At 36.9% G+C, this 19,719-nt stretch overlaps 1 protein-coding gene and 1 pseudogene across 1 annotated transcript; one reads left to right on the top strand and one right to left on the bottom strand.

Moving 5' to 3' along the window:
* Positions 1 to 8,044: 8,044 nt before the first annotated feature.
* Positions 8,045 to 8,482, top strand: LOC149402323 (auxin-responsive protein SAUR24 pseudogene; annotated as a pseudogene).
* A 5,686-nt stretch (positions 8,483 to 14,168) lies between these two features.
* Positions 14,169 to 15,105, bottom strand: LOC149402322 (uncharacterized). The gene has a single exon (XM_089609745.1). The coding sequence runs from the start codon at positions 15,019 to 15,021 to the stop codon at positions 14,425 to 14,427; it is 597 nt and encodes a 198-aa protein (XP_089465871.1). The 5' UTR covers positions 15,022 to 15,105; the 3' UTR covers positions 14,169 to 14,424.
* Positions 15,106 to 19,719: the final 4,614 nt, after the last annotated feature.

The following is a 19,719-nucleotide window of genomic DNA, read 5'->3' as shown; positions in this document are numbered from 1 at the left end:
CTGGCTTTGATACCACTTGTAGGGAATTTGAATATCCCTATAACCGTTCGGAAAATAAATAACTACGCTAACAGGATATGTACGATTATAAAAAACAAGATCTAGGTTTGTGTTGGGAAACGCGAGGGGGTATCGAAAACGAACAATTTCTCTGACACCACTCGTCGGTGAAGCACGTAGGATATCAGACGCGAACTATCGCTCTGATACCACTTGTTGGAGAAACACGAGCGGTATCGGACACGAACAATCGCTCGAATACCACTTGTTGTAATTATGTGCTCATCTTGATAACCATATAATTTGCGGAATAAATTAATGGGTTATTAAGTTATATAGCCACACGGTTATAGTGAATTGTGATACAGCCCACTTTTGGTTAATTTCTTGTAAATAGACAAGTTAACTTATTAACAGATTAGTAAAAGACTTATTTAACCCAGCCAAACATGTAAAAAGGTAGTTAATAGGCTGCCATGTATGCAAATTGGCTATTTACAAAGTATTTACCAAAGGTTGGCTAATTTACAATTCTTATAGTTTAGGTGGCTTACGTAGCTAATTTTTTGTAAATTAATTACAGTAACTAGAGCTTATTAAATGTATGGTTATCTAACAAGATCTAGATTTACTTTAGTAATTAAATAATGAAAGCATTCAAACATGTCAAGCAACCAATAAGAACAAAGAACATAGGTTCATATAGAGAACTTACGGATTGGGTCATGAAAAGAAACTTCAAGCTTTCTCAATCCGTCTTCAAACGCCGTTGATCTCCTTCTTCAAGCTTTCAGAATCTCGTACTCCTCTTGATCACACCGTAGTCTTCCGACTCATAATCTACGGATGAATAAAGAAAGACGGCGTAGGACCACACTCTTTAATCTCACACGATCAAGAAACAATGTTGTTTCAAGATCTCACTCTTGTTTTCTAAGAACGGAATAGAGTAATTCCAATGGGAGAGAGAGATAGAGAGAGAATCGGCCACACACTATGTTGGACGAAAATTTTGGCTTCCAAAAGTTTATTTTTCTCTTCTCATGAACCCCTATTTATAGTGGTGCAAATGATATATTCTTGGTAGTTCCCAAAATGTATTATTTCCTTTTATTGTGTTCACACTAGTGAATCAAAGCTTAGCCATTTGATCTCATCTCATGAATCCTACTTTCTCTCTTAGCCATCAGATCAATATCTATGAGATTTTATTTTAAGTTTAAATAAAGAATATTTAATTATGAGATAATAAAGGAAATACCTTATTTCCTTTTAAATATTATTCTCTTCTAATATTCATGATAGAGAATAAAGGACAATATCTTATTTTCTTTTTAATATTATTCTCTCCTAATATTCATGAGAGAGAATAAATGACTATATCTTATTTCCTTTTAAATATTATTCTCTCTAAATATTCACGAGAGAGAATAAATGACTATATCTTATTTTCTTTTAAATATTTTTCTCTCTCTTTTATTTAAACAACTAAAGAGAAAATATTGGCAACTACCAATATGCTGAGGAACGAGTTACACCACACGGCCAAGAGGGTATTGACGCATTCCCTTGTGCTCATTCACCAAAAAAAAATCGTCCACATTTAGTGCAAGGCCCAATTTTCTTAAAGCCCAATTAATTATTTATTTACTTGGTCCAACAATAAACAAATAAGTAATTGATTAATTATTTTCTTGATCAAACAATAAATAATTAATACTACCATAAATAATTATTTAATTATGCAAATGCCCATATTTCTGAATTGATGTTGTCAATCACAATTATAGCTAGTGAGATAATAATAATGAAAACACATTATTGAATCCACCTAGGTCCGCTAAGACTAAACTCTCCTTTATACTAGAATTATATTTACTCATCGTGATGAGTGTCCACTGATGTAGTTAGTACGTGATCAAGATCCTCCAGGTTCAACCCATATTGAGAAAGGACAATTAATCCGTTATACCTTTTTTTATACAAATATACCCTAAGCACTGTTGTTCCCCAGTGAAAGATTCTTCTGAACGTACATACTTCGGAAGTGCCGGCAATCTATCGGTTTTGGAATCAAGCCTCAAGTGAGTGAACGTTGACCTTCTTTCAAGAAGGCTGGATTCCGTATCTATGAACCACTTCCCACTCGAATCATGCTCCGAAACTCCCCAGACATAAGTTGTGCTTAGCATGATAGTAGCCTTTTAGTGAATGAGTCAAAGAGTGCGGTAACATGATCCAGTGTCCATGATCACTTGAGTATTTAGATCAAGTTTCACTGTGACCATCATAGCAACCTTGGTTAGTGCGTCATAACGGTACTTAAATTATACATCTACAACCAAAGTCTGTCCGGGTCGTGCACATAGCACAAGTGCAGAATGCTAACACGTCGTGATCAACCTTCACTACTGTTCCGTATACATGACTTTAGATACAGTTATCCAGGCATGTATCAGTCATCGACCATGTTTTAGATCACTGCCTGAACTCAGGTGCCCAGCACGTGACTCAGTTTAATACGGATGCTACGGATGATAGTTGCTATTAATTCTGATATACAGAGCTCAACCCACTAGTCATATAATGCTAATAAATTAAGCCGTTATTCTATTAGTAATCAGTTATGATTTATTCATTATCTCTCGTGGGCAAGAATTCCTAAGGATATCCACTTTGACAAAAGAAGATAAGGCAATTCATTTTAGCCATTTTATTCTTAGCCATTTCATACAGACGGCTAGATGTTTGACCAAGATTGAGACTCCCATCATATGGAGTCTCACCTTAATCTATTACTCTATCAATTTCGTCTCGTCAACGTATTTCTCATTTCAACATACTTTAGTTCATGCTACTTTACAAATGATCATTGACTTACCTCTATAAGGTCAAATCAAGTTGTCCATTAGTAAATCAATTTACTATAGAACATATAAACACTTCGCATATGGTTAGATCATACACCATAATTTATATCTTCTTGATAATAAGTCCACTATCACAGGTGTACATCCCTTTGGTACCAAGACCAGTTGTACCACAACATGTTTTAATATCATCACCACTAACTATAGTGTGATATCATTGAACATATTTTTTTTAAGAACCGTTACTGACCTATTTCCATTACTTGGTTATTACATAGTAAATCCTTATTGGCCGTTTTCATATTCAATATACACAGGTGTCACGACCCGCGAGCCTTAGCTCGCCCACGAGCCGCGGCAGAGATCTTCGTATCTTACTTAACATAAATAAAATTCATAAAAACTTTGGTGAAAGCGCTTCCGGAAAACATTTTCTAGAAAAACTTATAAAATATTTACTCAAGCGTCTCAAAAGTATGGGCGAATTTTCCCATTTTCTTAAAAGATACTATTTAAAACTTTACAAACAAAAAGACTCGTCTTTTAAAAACAAAACAGACCAATTCGCCCTTGACTTAGCCACAGGTCGGCAGCCATACATACACACGCCTACTTACTTATCGGTTTTGCTGATGCTCCGTTTAGTCCTCCTTAGCCTTGCATTTATCTATAATATCAAGATAATAACTGTGAGTCAAAAGACTCAGTAAGCAGATATCTATATAACTAATGCACCATGCACATAACACATAAGCAATGCATAACATAAAGTTCATATCTTATCATAACTTGCGGAAGTATCGGCTTAGGTCCCGATAAATCCACCTTTCATAAGAATCAATCGGCTTAGGTCTCGACAGATTCATCTTACTTAAGAATCAATCGGCTTAGGTCCCGACAGATTCATCTCACTTAGGAATCACTCAGCTTAGGTCTTGAGAGATTCCTCTTACTTAAGAATGCACCAGCTTAGGTCCCGGTGATTCACATCATAACATACTTACTTTTATCATAATCTATGGAATTACCAGCTTAGGTCCCGGTAACTCCTACTTACTTGAGAATATGTCAACTTAGGTCCCGGCAATTCCCATCATACAATACATTTCCTGCTCGGGATCCCTTAATGATATCCGCAGGACACATGTCTTATTGGCGCCAGACAGAAGGGTGCACAATCTCCTGCCTAATCCCCGTCTATGGGGTATATGTCGGAGGCAGTACCATTCTATGTCTTCTCTTTAATTGACTTAACCTGAGAGACTGCTTAGTTCGGGTTTAATCCCGATCTTAACATATATTATTTTCGCTTATTAAATCGTGACTTATAAGATCTCAGGATGTGACTCCCAGAGATCCTATCATACTATCCTTGCTTTTGAATACGAGTCTTAACTTCAGTCTCTCATAATCCAGTTCACTATGACTGGATCTCTAGAGGGTGGCTAACTAAACACGTAACAAAGGCTCGGGTTCCTAGATCCTCTAGCCATTTTTGTTAGCCGGACTAATTTTGTTTCCCAATTCGTTAGTGGCTTAAAGCCCTTAAACTTGATAGTGAGTTATCTTCTGGCTTATCTGACTCTAGCTTACTAGGAAGCATATAAAGATGCACGTACAATATATGTATATATAGAAAGATATATATAATATTTCTTGATATTGTAGGTGCCTAAAATCCACTTACCCGGATATGATTCTTTCGAATCCTGAATTCTTCTCTTCCAGATAAAAAGGTCCTCTCAACTTGACGTATAACCCAGTCCACGTAAGCTCTTCCTGCTCGCAGCTAATCCTTATAGCAATCTGAACTTATCTATGGAAGAGAAAGATCGAACATGGAGCGTACTCAGTATCTCATCCCTCGACATATTAACGTACATACTTCTACTGGAAAGAAAGCTCATAAGGAATGTATTCAAACGTCCTCCTAGTCACGCTACTCAGAGCATCTCAAACACGAGCAATCAAGAACACATGAGAACATAACAGAGATGCAGAAAAGAATCGGTGCCTAAAGATAATAAGATCTTGACATAACTTCTCTTATCTAAGCTAAGAAACGTCCCATACTATTCGACCATCTATTCTTTTGAATGGGCCAAGCCCATTGCTCAGAATTGATTCCTGAACGTCGAAACTAAAAGGAAAGAACGTATAAAGAAGTTATCCGCGTCCCAAGGTACTTTATTTTTTTATAGGCGATGAGGAATTGGAAAATCAATTTTTGGCTAAGAATAACGACAAGCTCAAATTAAGAGTCTCTCTCCCGATAGTACCCATGTTATTTTTAATCCGATCCTCATTTATCTCGTGTATTCGCTAGAATCTTTAACAAGAAAGAGTAGTTTGACATACACTACCAAGAGAACTTGCAAATCTTTCTCTGAAAACAATAGTTGAGACAATACCCGAGATATTTTGGACCAATCCATCGTCCCGCACAATCTTAGACAATACACTAGACTATGGTCTGCTCAAGGTGGGGCCCACATCGCTGATCATGCGCGACATGAACTCATTTAGCTCACCTCGTTGGATCAGAGCCTCGATTTCCCTTTTGAGATTATAGCATTTGGAGGTCAGGTGGCCGTATTCCTGATGGAAATCACAATATCTAGACCGGTCGCTTGTCGTGGGGTCTTTTTCATTGGTGTCGGGGCGGTGAACTTGTCACGCGCCAAAGCCAGGATTCGATCCAGTGTTGTGTTCAATAGTGTGAACGCTGAGTAATCCTTGAAGTCTTCCGCAAGTCGTGGCTTCTGGGGCATCGGGGGTTGGCTATTGAAAGCCCGTCTCTCCTTATTTCACCTTTTGCAGAGTCGCCTTGCTCGTGACTAGGTTCGTCTCGGCGGCAAGAGCTTTGATTGTTGCTCTTGTGGCTGTCGAGGTAATCTTTGACTCCCATGAAGGTCTTTGCTCAAGTCATTAAATCGGCCATGGTAGAAGGGACACGGCTGACGATGAACTTGAGGAAGTCGCTTGTGCTCAAGCCTTCAATGATTGCGGCGATTGCGTCACTGTCATCAAAGTGATCGACCTTATTCGATTCTTCAGTGAATCAGGCGAGGTATCGTCTAAGAGATTCGCCACTCTATTCCCTGATTGACCACAAGTACATCTTGGTCTTCTTTTGGACCATAAAGACCATATATGTAGCAAAGCATGCCAGGAACGTGTCCTTCATGTCTTTGAACGATTGGATGCTTCCTGGCCATAAGTTTATGAACCACTCGAACCCCGGTCCGACGAGGGTAAGACTAAAAGCTTGGCACATGAAGCCGGGAACGACACCCTACATCGTCATCCAGGTTTCGTAATGTTGGATATGGTAAGTGGGATCCGCTTTCCCATCGTAGGGAAATTTCCCGTGCATACCTCGGCCAATATCTGGGCTGTGAAAAGTGAGGAGTTCTCCTTGACGACCTCGTAAGTGCTTCCGCCTACTCCATATTCTCGGAGGTCTCGCACTTCATTTCAAAGATTGTGTATCATGGGGACCACGTCGAGACCTATAGTCAGAGTAACTCCCTATTCGAGAGGAGTCACCTGTCGCCTCTCATTGGATCCTTGATTCGTGCGGCGATTCCGATTAGTTGGGGCCGCCATAAGGATGTTTGGATGAGAGCTTAGTCTCTCTCTCTTAGTTCTTCGCCACACTCATTGTGTTGGGCGGTAAGGCGAACCCTAATATCGTGGTTTGCACCACAGAGCCACAAGCTTCGTCTAAGACGTCGCTCTCTTCGCGTGCCCTGACTTCCTGCAACATTCTCCCTTCGACTAAGTCGGTCATGGGCTGAATATCGGAAGTTCCCTTCTTGGGAGGCTGCAGGTACGTCCCTCATCTTAGGCGAGGGACCGAAGGACCGGCTTCATTCAGGGCGGGGAGTCCCATGTCCTTAATGAGAGAAGTCTCGATATCCTCCAACTTCTCAAGGCCCTCGTAATCAGGATCGCGGTCGCAACTTTTCTCATTGAGGTTTTCTGGTTCGCCGTTGGGGATTACCGTGTCGCATAGGTCGTTTTGCATACTCGGCTGTGGTACCTTGCATTCGTCGCCTTTAGTGTAGATATCCTCCTCGAACTCCTTAATGCGGTCGTCCTGACTATCCGGAGATGGAGATGGTGAGCGGGTCGAGCTCTCTTCGGGGAGCGACTCTTCATCACCATGCGCTTGGGAGCGCAATGAATATATTTTGGTCCCGGTAGTGTTATTGGGGTTACTAACGCCCTCAGAGAGCGTAGGTGGTTGATTACTCATATTTTCTCAAGTTTGAGAAAGTGGAGTTTTCAGAAGAAAAGAAGATGATGATTAGAATGGATTTCGGGCCATATAAGTCGGGAAATCCCCTCCTTGTAGCGCAAAAATGTTGTCGCATGAAAATGAACAACAATTTAAAGATTCGGGCGGTTCGACCGAAGGCCGGACCAAGTGGTCGCACCCGAGCCAAGTGTGTGAACTCGAAAGTCTCGAGTTGTGGTTCTTCTAGTCGGAGGCGTTCTCGAAGGAGAGAAGAGGGTGAATAGGGGGTGTAACTGCGCTTCTTATGAGCTGCCTACGTACCCGCATTGCAAGATCAAGTCATGACGTAGTTCAAGACGTGTGTATACGTTGTTTGAGGCGCGGTGTCTGGGGGTGTGCTCAACAAAGGAGATGGAACGCGGAGGAGTCCTCGGCGACGTCACAGGACTCTAGAATCGAGTGACCCGAGAGAGAATGTGTCTCAAGCGACAAAGAGTATAAATTGGGACAAAATACTATTGCTAGCATTAATAACCATCTAAATCTCGTGGTTACAAATATTTGAAATTTAAAGACTACACAAAAACACTTTCTAGTATTTGACGGCATCAAATTAACATAATAAAAAGAATTGCCATGTATTAATAGTAAGATATCACACACCGCTTAAACATGGAATTAGCTCTACAACGCAATGTGTGGAGGAGAACCATTTGCTCTTGGACGTAACTCGATCGTCTATGAACAAAGTGCAAAATTACTAAAACGCCTGTATATATTTCCAGTACGTTAATATGCATGTTTAGACATATATATGGTAGTCTATGCGATCAGTTTCTTATTATTTTGACCATTTATTGATGTGAAAATGATAGCAGAAAACAAAATTTCTGATCTAAGCAACTAGCTAAGAAGAAGGAAAAAAAAAAGGATGATCAAGACCGGAAAGAAGCTCATTGTGAAAACGCCAAAGAAGATTTACAACAACATTCCATGGATATTATCGCCGAAAACCACGATCACTCCCAGAACTGGCACACCAAAAGAGGGCCTATTAGACTCGGGCGACGAGGCCTGGACGGAGTCTCTTCTGACCGGAAAGGCGTCCGTCAGCGACAAATCGGGAAATAGTCCAGCTGTCCCAAAAGGGTTCGTTGCGGTTTACGTGGGGCCGGGGCTGAAGAGGTTTCAGATTCCCGCGAAGTACTTGTCGATGCCGGATTTCCGGGCTCTGATGGACATGACCGCGGAGGAGTACGGGTTTGAGCAAGAAGGGCCGTTGGAGCTGCCGTGCGAAGAGGATGATTTCGTGGAGGTTTTGTCGAGATGTGTTTCCAAGGACAAGAAGAGAAATGGTCTCAAGTTATAGTTTGGAGGGATACGGTACGGTTCAAATCTCTCTTATTGCACATATGTTTGTTTGTTATTTTTGTTTATTATTGTTATTATTATTATTATTATCAGCGGAGACATTTATTTTTCTTTTCATGTAAAAAGATATGTTAATTTATTATTTCTCTTTCAAGAGGACATCTACTACATTTATAAAAAAAATGATAGAACGTTTATGATCAATATACAATATCACGACAACACAAAATCTGTATCTAAAAACTGGGTTGGGTGACAATATTTTCGTAACGAGGATTTCTCTCCATTGTATTGGTTGACGATGTATAGTTCAGGGCAGCCCTACGTGTTTTGAAGCCTTAAGCAAGAACTTGAAAGGAAGGCCCTTTTTTTAACAGAAAACTTCAATAGGATAATGACGTATACAAGTAAAAACAAATATAGTTTTTCAGAAGCAAATATCATTTATAAAGTGACTTTGTCGGTTTATAAACAATGAATTTTAATTTTCACATTTCATGTTTCAAATAGCGAAACACGTACTCGACTAACCATCATTTAACATAATTAGAATGATGGAAATTTTTAAAAATACAAGTTGATCAAATATAACGATTAGCATAAAGTATAAATCTTTCCAATAAATCCATGGAATGTTTCAAAATGGAAAACATTAGAGCTAATATGAGAGAAAATATCAACAATATATCATGTTTTTAATTTCACAATTGAAATATGAGATTTATCCGTTCAGTTTTAAAAAATATATCATATACCTCTCATTAGTTAAATATAAATGACAAATACTTCCCTTAAAAATATATAATATTTCAAATAGCACCCTTTTTCATTTATTTAAAAAAAAAATAAACTTCCAAAAACGCCTTTAATAAAATAATTCTTTATTTTTTATTTTATATATAAAAAAATTAAATCAAAATCTTTGTTTTAAGAGAGGTTTTGATTTTTTATATTATAAAATAGTAAATAAATATTTATTTTAATAAAGGCATTTTGGGGAGTTCAAAATTTATTTTGTAAAAAATAAATAAAAATGTGGTATTTGCAATATAACATATTTTCATTGGACATATTTGTCATTTATATTAAGCTGAAGAGAGATGTTTGATATTCTTGAAAGCTGGGAGAATAAATTGTGCATTCTGATTAAATATTAAATACAGTAGATATCTTTGATATTTTCCCTTAATATAATTTTATCATGAGAGATTTCCGTCTATACGAAGTTTGTAAAAAATGGTGCTGGGATCCCCAAATGTTTTTTTTTCTTATTTCTAACTCAAACTTGATAAGAATCAAATATTATTAAAATATCAACTTCCAACATCTGGATCCTCTTTCCTTTTTTGGTGTCTCAGCAATCAAAATAAGTTATGTAATTATTTTAGAGATTCGTAACTAACTATGCCACTTTAAACATGTGATTTTGGATCTAGCTTATGTTTGACAATTTTTAGGGATATAGCCAAATGGATTATGTGGCAATAATTAAGGTCTGATTTGCCCTTATTTATTAACAAATTCGTCACTTTCTTTCTCCTATTTTTTTTCAAAAAAAAAATTATTTGCATCAAAACTTCAAAAATTCGTATCTTTCTCATACGAACTCGAAATTGAGTGATTTCAAATCCTACAAATTCGTGGCGTCGAGATCTTCAACCCATTATATTTGATGAAAAATTATGTTTAATGCATCATATTTACGTTTTTATTTATTTTTTTGATAATTTCAAAAAATTTCGGTTATTTCCATATTTAAGATAGTAACGTGATTTTTCTACATCTATGGTACTAAACATGATTTTTCATCAAACAGATTGATCTATTTTTTAAGATGTCGGGGTCACGAATCTATGGGATTTTGAATCACTCATTTTCGAATTCATATAAGATAGATATGGTTTTTTGAAGTTTTTATGTAAAAAAAGTATAGGAAAAAGTAGGAGAGAGAAAATGACGAATTTGTTAATAAATAAGGGCAAATCAGACCTTAATTATTGCAACATAAACATGTTGGCTATTTCCTTAAAAATTGTGAAACATAGGCTGGAAACAAATTCCATAGTTTTATTTTGGCTATTTTGCTACACTGTCCATTATTTTATTTAAGTAATAATTTATATTTATTTGAAAATAAATTAAAATGATTAAATTGACTTTTTGATTGGACGACACTAAAATTTAAAGAGATAAAAAAAATTAGAGGATCTGATTTCATAAAATTTGGGGGAAAATAAATTGACCAGTTAAAGTGACAAAGTTAATTGCGTTGCGCTCGACACGTCGGCACCTGCTGGGGGTTTTTGGCACTGGACGTCCACACATGCATCCAACATGAGATGATATCTTATTAATCATGTTAGAAAATATGTGAGCAATGTGTATGAGAAAAATATTAACGATAAAATCAAGTATTACAAAGAAAGCTACTTTACATGATGCTCAACGTTAGCGACAACTGTTTTGCCGCCTTATTTCTAAAAATAAGTCGTCTCTCCTTCTACTCCTGTTGTTGAGGCTAAAAAATTATTCAACGCGGACCATCGAGACCCTTAGCAAACTTTTAATTCCGGCCACTAACGTACGCAAACCCCATATAGTTAAATAGACGAGCTTTGGTCAAATTTAGTGTGTGAGTTATGGCAAGAAAGATACTCGAAACGTAGAGAAAGACATGAGAAAGCTAAGATCGCAGTACCTTTAAGGCGTCCTTTATTGGAAATGGAGGTTGATCGATGCTATTTTTTAAGCGGATATGTACTGATATCAAGATCATAGTGACATAAAATATGAAATAATCACCCTAATGTAAATATGCATCTTACATATTTTGAGATCTGATTATTTCAAATGGGCAGATTGTGATATCCAAGATCTTTGGGATAAGTTCGACTAGGGATCTCTTTTCAGAATTTGTTGTTTTAGGTATAGAATACGACCTCTACTTAGTCAATGTGTTAAACTTGCTGGAATTGAACTTATCGATTTTCTTGTTGTCAACATTATTTACAGACAAAGGGTAATGACGCATTTGATCTTATCATTATGAAAGTTTATCCCCTCCTAAAAATAATTATATTTTTTACCCGAATTTATTTTTTTCTCTTATTTTACTTGGATAATTTACAAATTAACCCCTCTAAAAAAATTACTTTAACCTCCCTAACTTTAGAGTCTAACTCTATCCCGGCTTATGTGGTATTTAATTAATAAGTTAGACGAAGTTAATTGCTATAGCCTAGACTTCGTAGGAATTACGATCCTGACCTTCCCACATCATAAACGTCAAGGTTTTGTTGGGCTAACACGAAACATATCAAAGAAGCAAATAAGTTCAAAAAAAATATCTTCAACCCACGTTACTATATTGACATCACGTTGGATTGAGCTACAATTCGTGAAATCTTTAAATTTGTCGAACAAGATTGTGGCTAAAATCTGTCATCGACGATATCATTTACAACCGAAATGTGTATTAGAACGCGAGGAAATGGATGAAAGAACATAACGATAAAGGATGCAACCTAATCCAGAGATGGAATAAATGAAACAATAGATAGTTTGAACATTTTACATGATCTGGGACCTACAAATCTTACATTATAGTTGTAAACCAGCTAAAAATAAATAAATTTGTACTAATTTCAGATTAAGATTATTTTTATATTAAATCCAAATAGTTAACCTCGCCTATATATTATCCCCATGAATTTGTCCTATTAGAGCATCTCCAATGCAAGCAACTAAAGTTACACATCATAGAAAATAATATTGTTTATTTATTTTGATCCACATCAAAATTTTTGGTATCTTACATAAAAATACTCAAATGGTAGTAGAACCAAAAGTTGTTGTGAGTCCCACTATATTCAAAACATTAGTGCGTTTAGTATTTTATTATTTTTTATATTAAAAAATAGTTGGCATTGGTGTCAAAATTTGCTATTTAATTATAATCATTATAACTCATAATATTAATATACAAAAATGAAAATGACATGGTATTACCAAATAAATATTAAAACAACTTTAGTTGCTTGCATTGGAAATACTCTCAGCTACTAGTTACTCCAGGTCAAAAGTACCGCAATGATTTCCAAATAATTGCATTGCGACCCAAAGTCAAAGTAAAAGAAATATGTACACATGTGGCATAAAGTAAGGAAAGCGTAAAAGATGCTTAATTTATAAAATAGTGGGTTATTCATGAGAATACCCAAAAAGTCAGGTGGTTGATTTGTGATTGCTCTGCACCATCAAATTATAATCAGTATCGAATAGGTCGTTTGTCAAAAAGTTTAAGTATATATCACAATGATCAATACATGGAATAAGAATAGTGGCGCTAGTTAGACAAACTCTTTGGAGAGCATCGATTCAGACAATGATCTGTAGAAAATCTGGTATGTATTTAAGAAAGTTTAGACAAACTTTTTATTATTTTACAAATTCATTTATTTCGATTAATTATTTAGCTCCTAATCTATTTCCAATTGATATATTTTATTTCTAATTGATTTTGAGATGAAACTTTATAATAAATTGCATGGTGTCCAAACTCATAAAGTCCAAACAGATGTCCGATCCGATCCGCATAGATAAACGAACCAAAGAATCGGTATTTTGAAGGGACATGGTAGGAATCGTACATTAAAAGTGAATGATAACTAGTTAATTAATTTCATGTGTTATTCTTCTCATTATTTCTTTGTTTTTATTATTATTATTCCTCTCATGGTTAATTAGCTGAGATAAAATCCATGATATTTAACGAATTAATTCATATTATTGGCAAGGATACAATTAAATCAACTTGATTTTTTTTTTTCTAAATGAGTTGTCACACAATGTAGTATCCTTTATAATTTTGTGATATTTCGGTAACGAAAGTGAGTATTTTGTGGATGATTTTAAAATTTTGTGACATATCGGTCACGAAATAAGAAAACAGAAAGAATTTTTTTAAGAAAATAATTGTAGTTTTTTATTTTGGTAATATAATTGTCAAATTTTATGTTTTGATTAGTTTTGATATTAGTGATATTTGTGTCAGATCGATCGTTTTAACAAGTTGTAATTGGAAAAATAACTTTGAGATTACAAAAAGTACAAAGAAAAAATAGATAGAGAAAGGCATATAGGAACAATGTGACCGAGACAAGGGCCGCATAATAATAGAGGTCACATGTTTACTATACATACATATATAAGGAGAGTAACTTAATTTAAAATTGTAAGGACTTTAAAATAAATTATAAAAATATCTAGTTTAGCTGACAATTATAGAGTATAATATGGTATGGTCAATTATTAATTTTATTTCACGATATAAAATTGAAGGCTGGTATAATAAATTGAGGAGATCCGTTATTAATTAAATAAATTATGTGAGTGGTCTATAAATAAAAAAATAGTCAGGGTCCGTCCCTGAATCAATGCTCAATTAAACCTCGCTGTTTGTATGGAGTTCTTATATTAATTTGTTGGTAATAAACTGCAACAGAAACCCATTTTCAAAAAATGTACATTTAAGAAAATGGTTATGGGTACTGAGATTTGGCTCAAGTCTTGAAAGAATGGTAACATTTTAGATAGATCGACATTCACGCATTGAGTAAAGGAAAAAAAGAACAAAGAAATCGCTTTTGGGATGAACTCGAAAGAAAGAAAATAAAAATGACTCTCTTTTGCATTAAAATTGAGCGGTAGATACAACACCTGGATCAATCACATAATAAACTTGATCTCCAAACAGTTGTCCAACTCAAAACTATTATATTTTCTAATGTAAAAAAAAAAAAAAAGTATATATATAAATCTACCTTATTCAAATGTCTCTATAAATCCTGGCCTCTAACATATCATACTCTCTCGCGCTCTCTTCACAACACCAAAAAAAAATTGAAAATGAAAATGTAAATATCACATCTGAAGAGATCATCATCTACACATCTGAGGGTGGTGAGGAGTGAGGTCGCAATCAGAGGGCGGAGAAAAGCAAAAGCCATTGCTGTCCTTGTCTGAGGTGTATCCGAAGTGGTCGGTGAGGAAGAAATAGTTGACCTCTCTTTTCTCCTCGACCATCTTGAGGATCTTCTCGAACACGGCCACCTCGCACGGAATCTTGAGCACTCCTTCTTGGTGGAACCCGAACTCTTCCTCGGCCTCCCTCAGAAGCATCACGAACGCTTGGTGGCTCAGATACTCCGTCGGGATCGTGAACCTCTTGTTCGCACCGCCCTCTTTTCCGACGCACTGCACCGCCAGAAACCCTTTCGGGACCGCGTCGCTCGAGGCCGCCCCGGAGACGTCTTGGAACGATAAAGTTCGCTTCAAGAACTTGATGGTCGAAGACGAAGAGGAAGAAGAAGATAATGAAGAAGTTGTTGTGGCTAAAGTGTTGTAGTTATTATCGCTCGTGTATATATTGTTGCTGTTGTTGTTGCTCTTTGAAGCGTTGGCTTTGTTTTTCCACTTCTTGAGGATTTGTTGGAGCCTCACAATGTCTCTAATCTTGTTAGACTTTTTTGAGTCCATTGAGAGAGCCTTTGACGAAAAAGAATGAATGAATGAAGGGTTTGTGTTATTTTTCTCTCTTTTTTGGTATAGCAGTTGGTTTGTTAGTTTGTATAGCTCTCATTTCTCTTTAAGGGTGAATTTATAGAAGATGTTGACGGTTGTGTTGGGATCGATTTGTTAAATCAGGAATATTAAATTCTTTTATTTATTTATTTGAATATTTTACTACGTAGAAATAAAGAAATCAAAACTTATTATAGGGTAAGTCGGTTGCAACTGCTTGCCCAGCTAGAACCAAATATTACCCATTGATATTCTATTTTTGTTTAGTTAATCCTAATGTCGTGGTAATCATCATCTGAGCTCAAACCAAATGTTTAAAATAGCGGTGAGTTCTAGTTAGTTGTGCTCCAATAAGCTGATATATTATAGGAAAGAACTAATTTTTCTATTAAAATAAAGTACAACTTTTTCAAAATATTTCATTTTAAATCTTGTTTTGTCTTTTTATGCAGTAAATACTAGTAATAAAATAAATATTTACACTTAAGTTTATTCTTAAAATACTCAACGCTTACTATAGCAAGCCTAACTACTGCATGGTCAGATCAGATCTACAAAACTATATATTTTGATTATTCGAAATTTTGAAAAAGTTATTTCATATTTTTAGAGTATTGCCAATGACTAAGTACTATTTTAAAGTATTAACATATTTTGCAACATCATTAAAATAAAATAAAATTCTGAACATCTATTATTTGTTACATACTTAAAATCTGTCTGTCAAAAGTATTAATTTCAGTATATAAACTTCATAAAAAGTTAATGTCGCCAATGATTTTACAGATTGTAGATTGTGTTTGTTAGAGCATCTCCAATACAAACAATTAAAAATTGCGTTACATGTACTAAAAAAATAATATTTTATAATTGAGTTAAGTCTCACTCAAACAAAAATAGTGGTTGATTAAATATTTTATTAAATTTTTATGAGAAAAATGAAAAGCATCGGTGTCAAAAATGGTTACAATGTCATAATCACTACTATACGCATAAGCATTAAAAAATGATGTGATAATTACACATAAATAACAAAGCAACTTTGATTGCTTGCATTGGAGATATGCTTTTACACTACTGAAGACTAACTTGTCGTATTATGGTCCAAATGTTTATTCTATTAATTGTCTCCTTAAGTTACTCAGCTATCAAAGGGGGCATTGAAAAGTGGGATTAGTTTCAACCGTAAGCTAGACTAATGCAATTACCTAAAAAAATGATAATGACACAGTAATCATTATATAATGCCTAAATTTGTTGGTATATAGTTGAAATACTTCTCTAGTATTGGATACTCTTCCCTTCCATAAATTAAGGTTCCAGTTCCTTTAGAAGAATATTAGTATACATATATATACATATATATATATATACATACATACATATTTATATACGTATTGTTGACAGACAAAATTAGTACAATAATTGTCTCGGGAAAAGCACTTGGTTCCGAGAACGCAGTCTAGAGAAGTCCGAGTGTCTAGGCAAGATTATTTCTAAATACAGACGAATCTAATAAAAGATAAAAAGTAAATGAGGGTGCTGAACAATAGGTGAACTTGTTGGCAAGTGCTTGTGTATACGAGAATGTCTATCCTCCTAGGTCGAGTTCGTGGGGTGATCAGTCTCACGTTCTTGACAGTTGTTGGATAACCGTCCGAGAGCGTGCGTAGTGGGAGGTTACTTACTCGTCTGCTCAGCATAACCGTTGAAGTGGGCATTTTATCTAAATTTCTTGGATTACACGTGTTTATATTAGGTTTGACTAGTCTTCGACCTATCAGCTTCTCTTATCTCTGAAGTTCTACTCGGTAGAGTTTGTTCTTGCCTTATGAACGGGTCGTTCCTTAACTTTCATGAACCCTTGGGCCTATGTGACTCAGGTTCGGGCTGCATCCCCATTGTTCTCGGTGCAACTGAGCTCCAGCTCGGACTGTGCAAATTATATGAGTAACAACAACCTTCTAGTTTCTTAGCATTTTGATAAAAAAAAAATTGTAATGAACTATTTGGTATGATCTTTAATTCAGTTATACCTCGAACATTTTTTACCTATTTCGTTAGTAGGACATTCTGAGGTGGGGTTTTGCTCGAAGTATCTCCAATATAAGCCAATCGATGCGACGTCGCTTTGGCTATTACTTATTTTGAATCGACATGACGATTTGCCTCTACCACTCGATTGCGAATCTTCTTTGATACTCTTAATCTGGACCATTGATCGCGAATATATACAAGTTTTTCCAGATTTTGTATTTCATTATCTTTTTTCCTTCGTGTTTTCAGTGTCGTTTTTGTCCTTTCGACTTCTCGGACGCGTTTCAGGCAATTGTTGCAAGCTTTTCAACTTTTCCCTCCGAATTTCACTTGGGTAAGTTTCTTTCCTCCCTCTAGACCATCATATGTCAAATGCATGTTAGTTTTTCTTTCCATTTGTCATGGGATTGGTTCGTTAGAATTTTCTAGAGCTTGGACCCTTTCCTTTTACCCAATTCTTAGGGTTTCTAGTTTTCGGTCTGAACTTGTTAGGAAATGGGGAGTTTTTCGCGTCCAGACCTTAAATTTGACCCTCGGGTGGTCAGAGGACGGAACCTGATCTAGAGGATGTCGTTCTTCCTTCTAGAATGGTTGTCACTTTTTTCATGATACGGACTGGTATCACGTGCTTGAGGTCGACTGGGATCAGCCAGTCTTTACGGTTGCTCTGTCGGAAGTGTATTGCCGACCTCAAGGGCTTTCTAAATCGGAGGAAGCAAAGATCAAAGATCATATATTTGATCCTTCCTCGTTAATGTGTAGGAGGAAACGTCTTCGAAATTTGAAGCCTCGAGGGCTCTATCTCAGATCGATGAGCCAAGTGTAGCAACAGAGGCGGCTTCTTCCTCCCTAGTTCCTTCGACTTAAGGAGTCCTATCACGGAAACTGACCATGACCTCAGATCATTCCGAGACCAAGTGGGCGAACATTTTGCGTGGATATTCCTCCGGAGAGTTCTGATGAGACTTTTTTTTAAGGCAGCGGTGGGGATTGAACCCACGACCTCCACACAGGAGGTGGTGTGGAATTACCACTAGGCTATCCTAGGTACCACGATGAGACTTACTTTGAGAGAAAAGAGGTTCAATGGACGGCCACCCACTGGACATCCAGAGTTTCTGATCGATTCCTTGAGAGTATTTACGGGAGTGCAAAATTCCAGAAGACATCGCGTTATCTGTTCCATAAACTCATGAAAGGGATTGTTCTCCTCCTCCCGAGAAGGTGGCTTTCAACAAAGCCGAAGATAATCGGGGGGTTGCCTGTTCACCCTTTGATTGTACAATTTCTCTGTCGGAAGTGTATTGCCGACCTCAAGGGCTTTCTAAATCGGAGGAAGCAAAGATCAAAGATCATATATTTGATCCTTCCTCGTTAATGTGTAGGAGGAAACGTCTTCAAAATTTGAAGCTTCAAGGGCTCTATCTCAGATCGATGAGCCAAGTGTAGCAACAGAGGCGGCTTCTTCCTCCCTAGTTCCTTCGACTTAAGGAGTCCTATCACGGAAACTGACCATGACCTCAGATCATTCCGAGACCAAGTGGGCGAACATTTTGCGTGGATATTCCTCCGGAGAGTTCTGATGAGACTTTTTTTTAAGGCAGCGGTGGGGATTGAACCCACGACCTCCACACAGGAGGTGGTGTGGAATTACCACTAGGCTATCCTAGGTACCACGATGAGACTTACTTTGAGAGAAAAGAGGTTCAATGGACGGCCACCCACTGGACATCCCGAGTTTCTGATCGATTCCTTGAGAGTATTTACGGGAGTGCAAAATTCCAGAAGACATCGCGTTATCTGTTCCATAAACTCATGAAAGGGATTGTTCTCCTCCTCCCGAGAAGGTGGCTTTCAACAAAGCCGAAGATAATCGGGGGGTTGCCTGTTCACCCTTTGATTGTACAATTTCTCAATCGACTCGAATGCGCACCGACCCAACTTGTTCCTGACGTTTACCGCATTTTTGTCGGGATGACAGCACTTTGGGCCAAGTTCTACAAGGATTCTCCTCAAATAGAAGACCTCAATAATTTTTACAGCTTCAAGACCATCCCAACCAATGCAGTTGGTATTACGATGCGGCTTACTCTGACACTGTCAAGCTCGTGGAGTATCTTCCAACCAGTCAAAAGAAATGGAAAGATTACTTTTTATGGGTGGAAGGTGGTAATGACTTCCCAAAGTTCACGATTCCCATTGTGTATGCCGATCTTGGTGTGGCTTGGAGCCTTCTTATTAGTTTACTTATACTTTGACAGGCTCGCTCCCTAAGTATGAGGATTCTAGCGTTCCAGACCTTTTACAAATTTCGTAGTTATCAGATCATGAACGATCTACTCACTCGTTGTCAGACCCCAACTTTTTGGACGAATATTATTACGACCGGTACTAGAGTGAGTGTGGCTTAGTTGCTCAGTATTTATTTATTATTGATTTCAGCAGATTTACCTAGTTTCTTGCATATATGACGCAAAAGAGAAGTGCTCCTGATGTCGTTCCCTCCGGCCTGAAATACTGCCGACCTGCTAAGTCTTCTGCCTGGACCCCTTCGAAGACGACAGAGGTATCCAAGTCCCTGCTCGGGAAGATGGTTTCCTCGAAACTGTTGGGGGC

This window comes from Urtica dioica, chromosome 3 (assembly GCF_054948205.1).
Source record: "Urtica dioica subsp. dioica isolate 48M chromosome 3, U.dioica_male_clone48M_v1_H2, whole genome shotgun sequence".
NCBI classification, from domain to species: Eukaryota; Viridiplantae; Streptophyta; class Magnoliopsida; order Rosales; family Urticaceae; genus Urtica; species Urtica dioica.
This window is presented reverse-complemented; position numbering and strand designations above follow the sequence as displayed.

What these genes read in the sequence shown, in the direction of transcription:
- LOC149402322 (XM_089609745.1), bottom strand. Translation starts at nt 15,021, where the DNA reads ATGGACTCAAAAAAGTCTAACAAGATTAGAGACATTGTGAGGCTCCAA.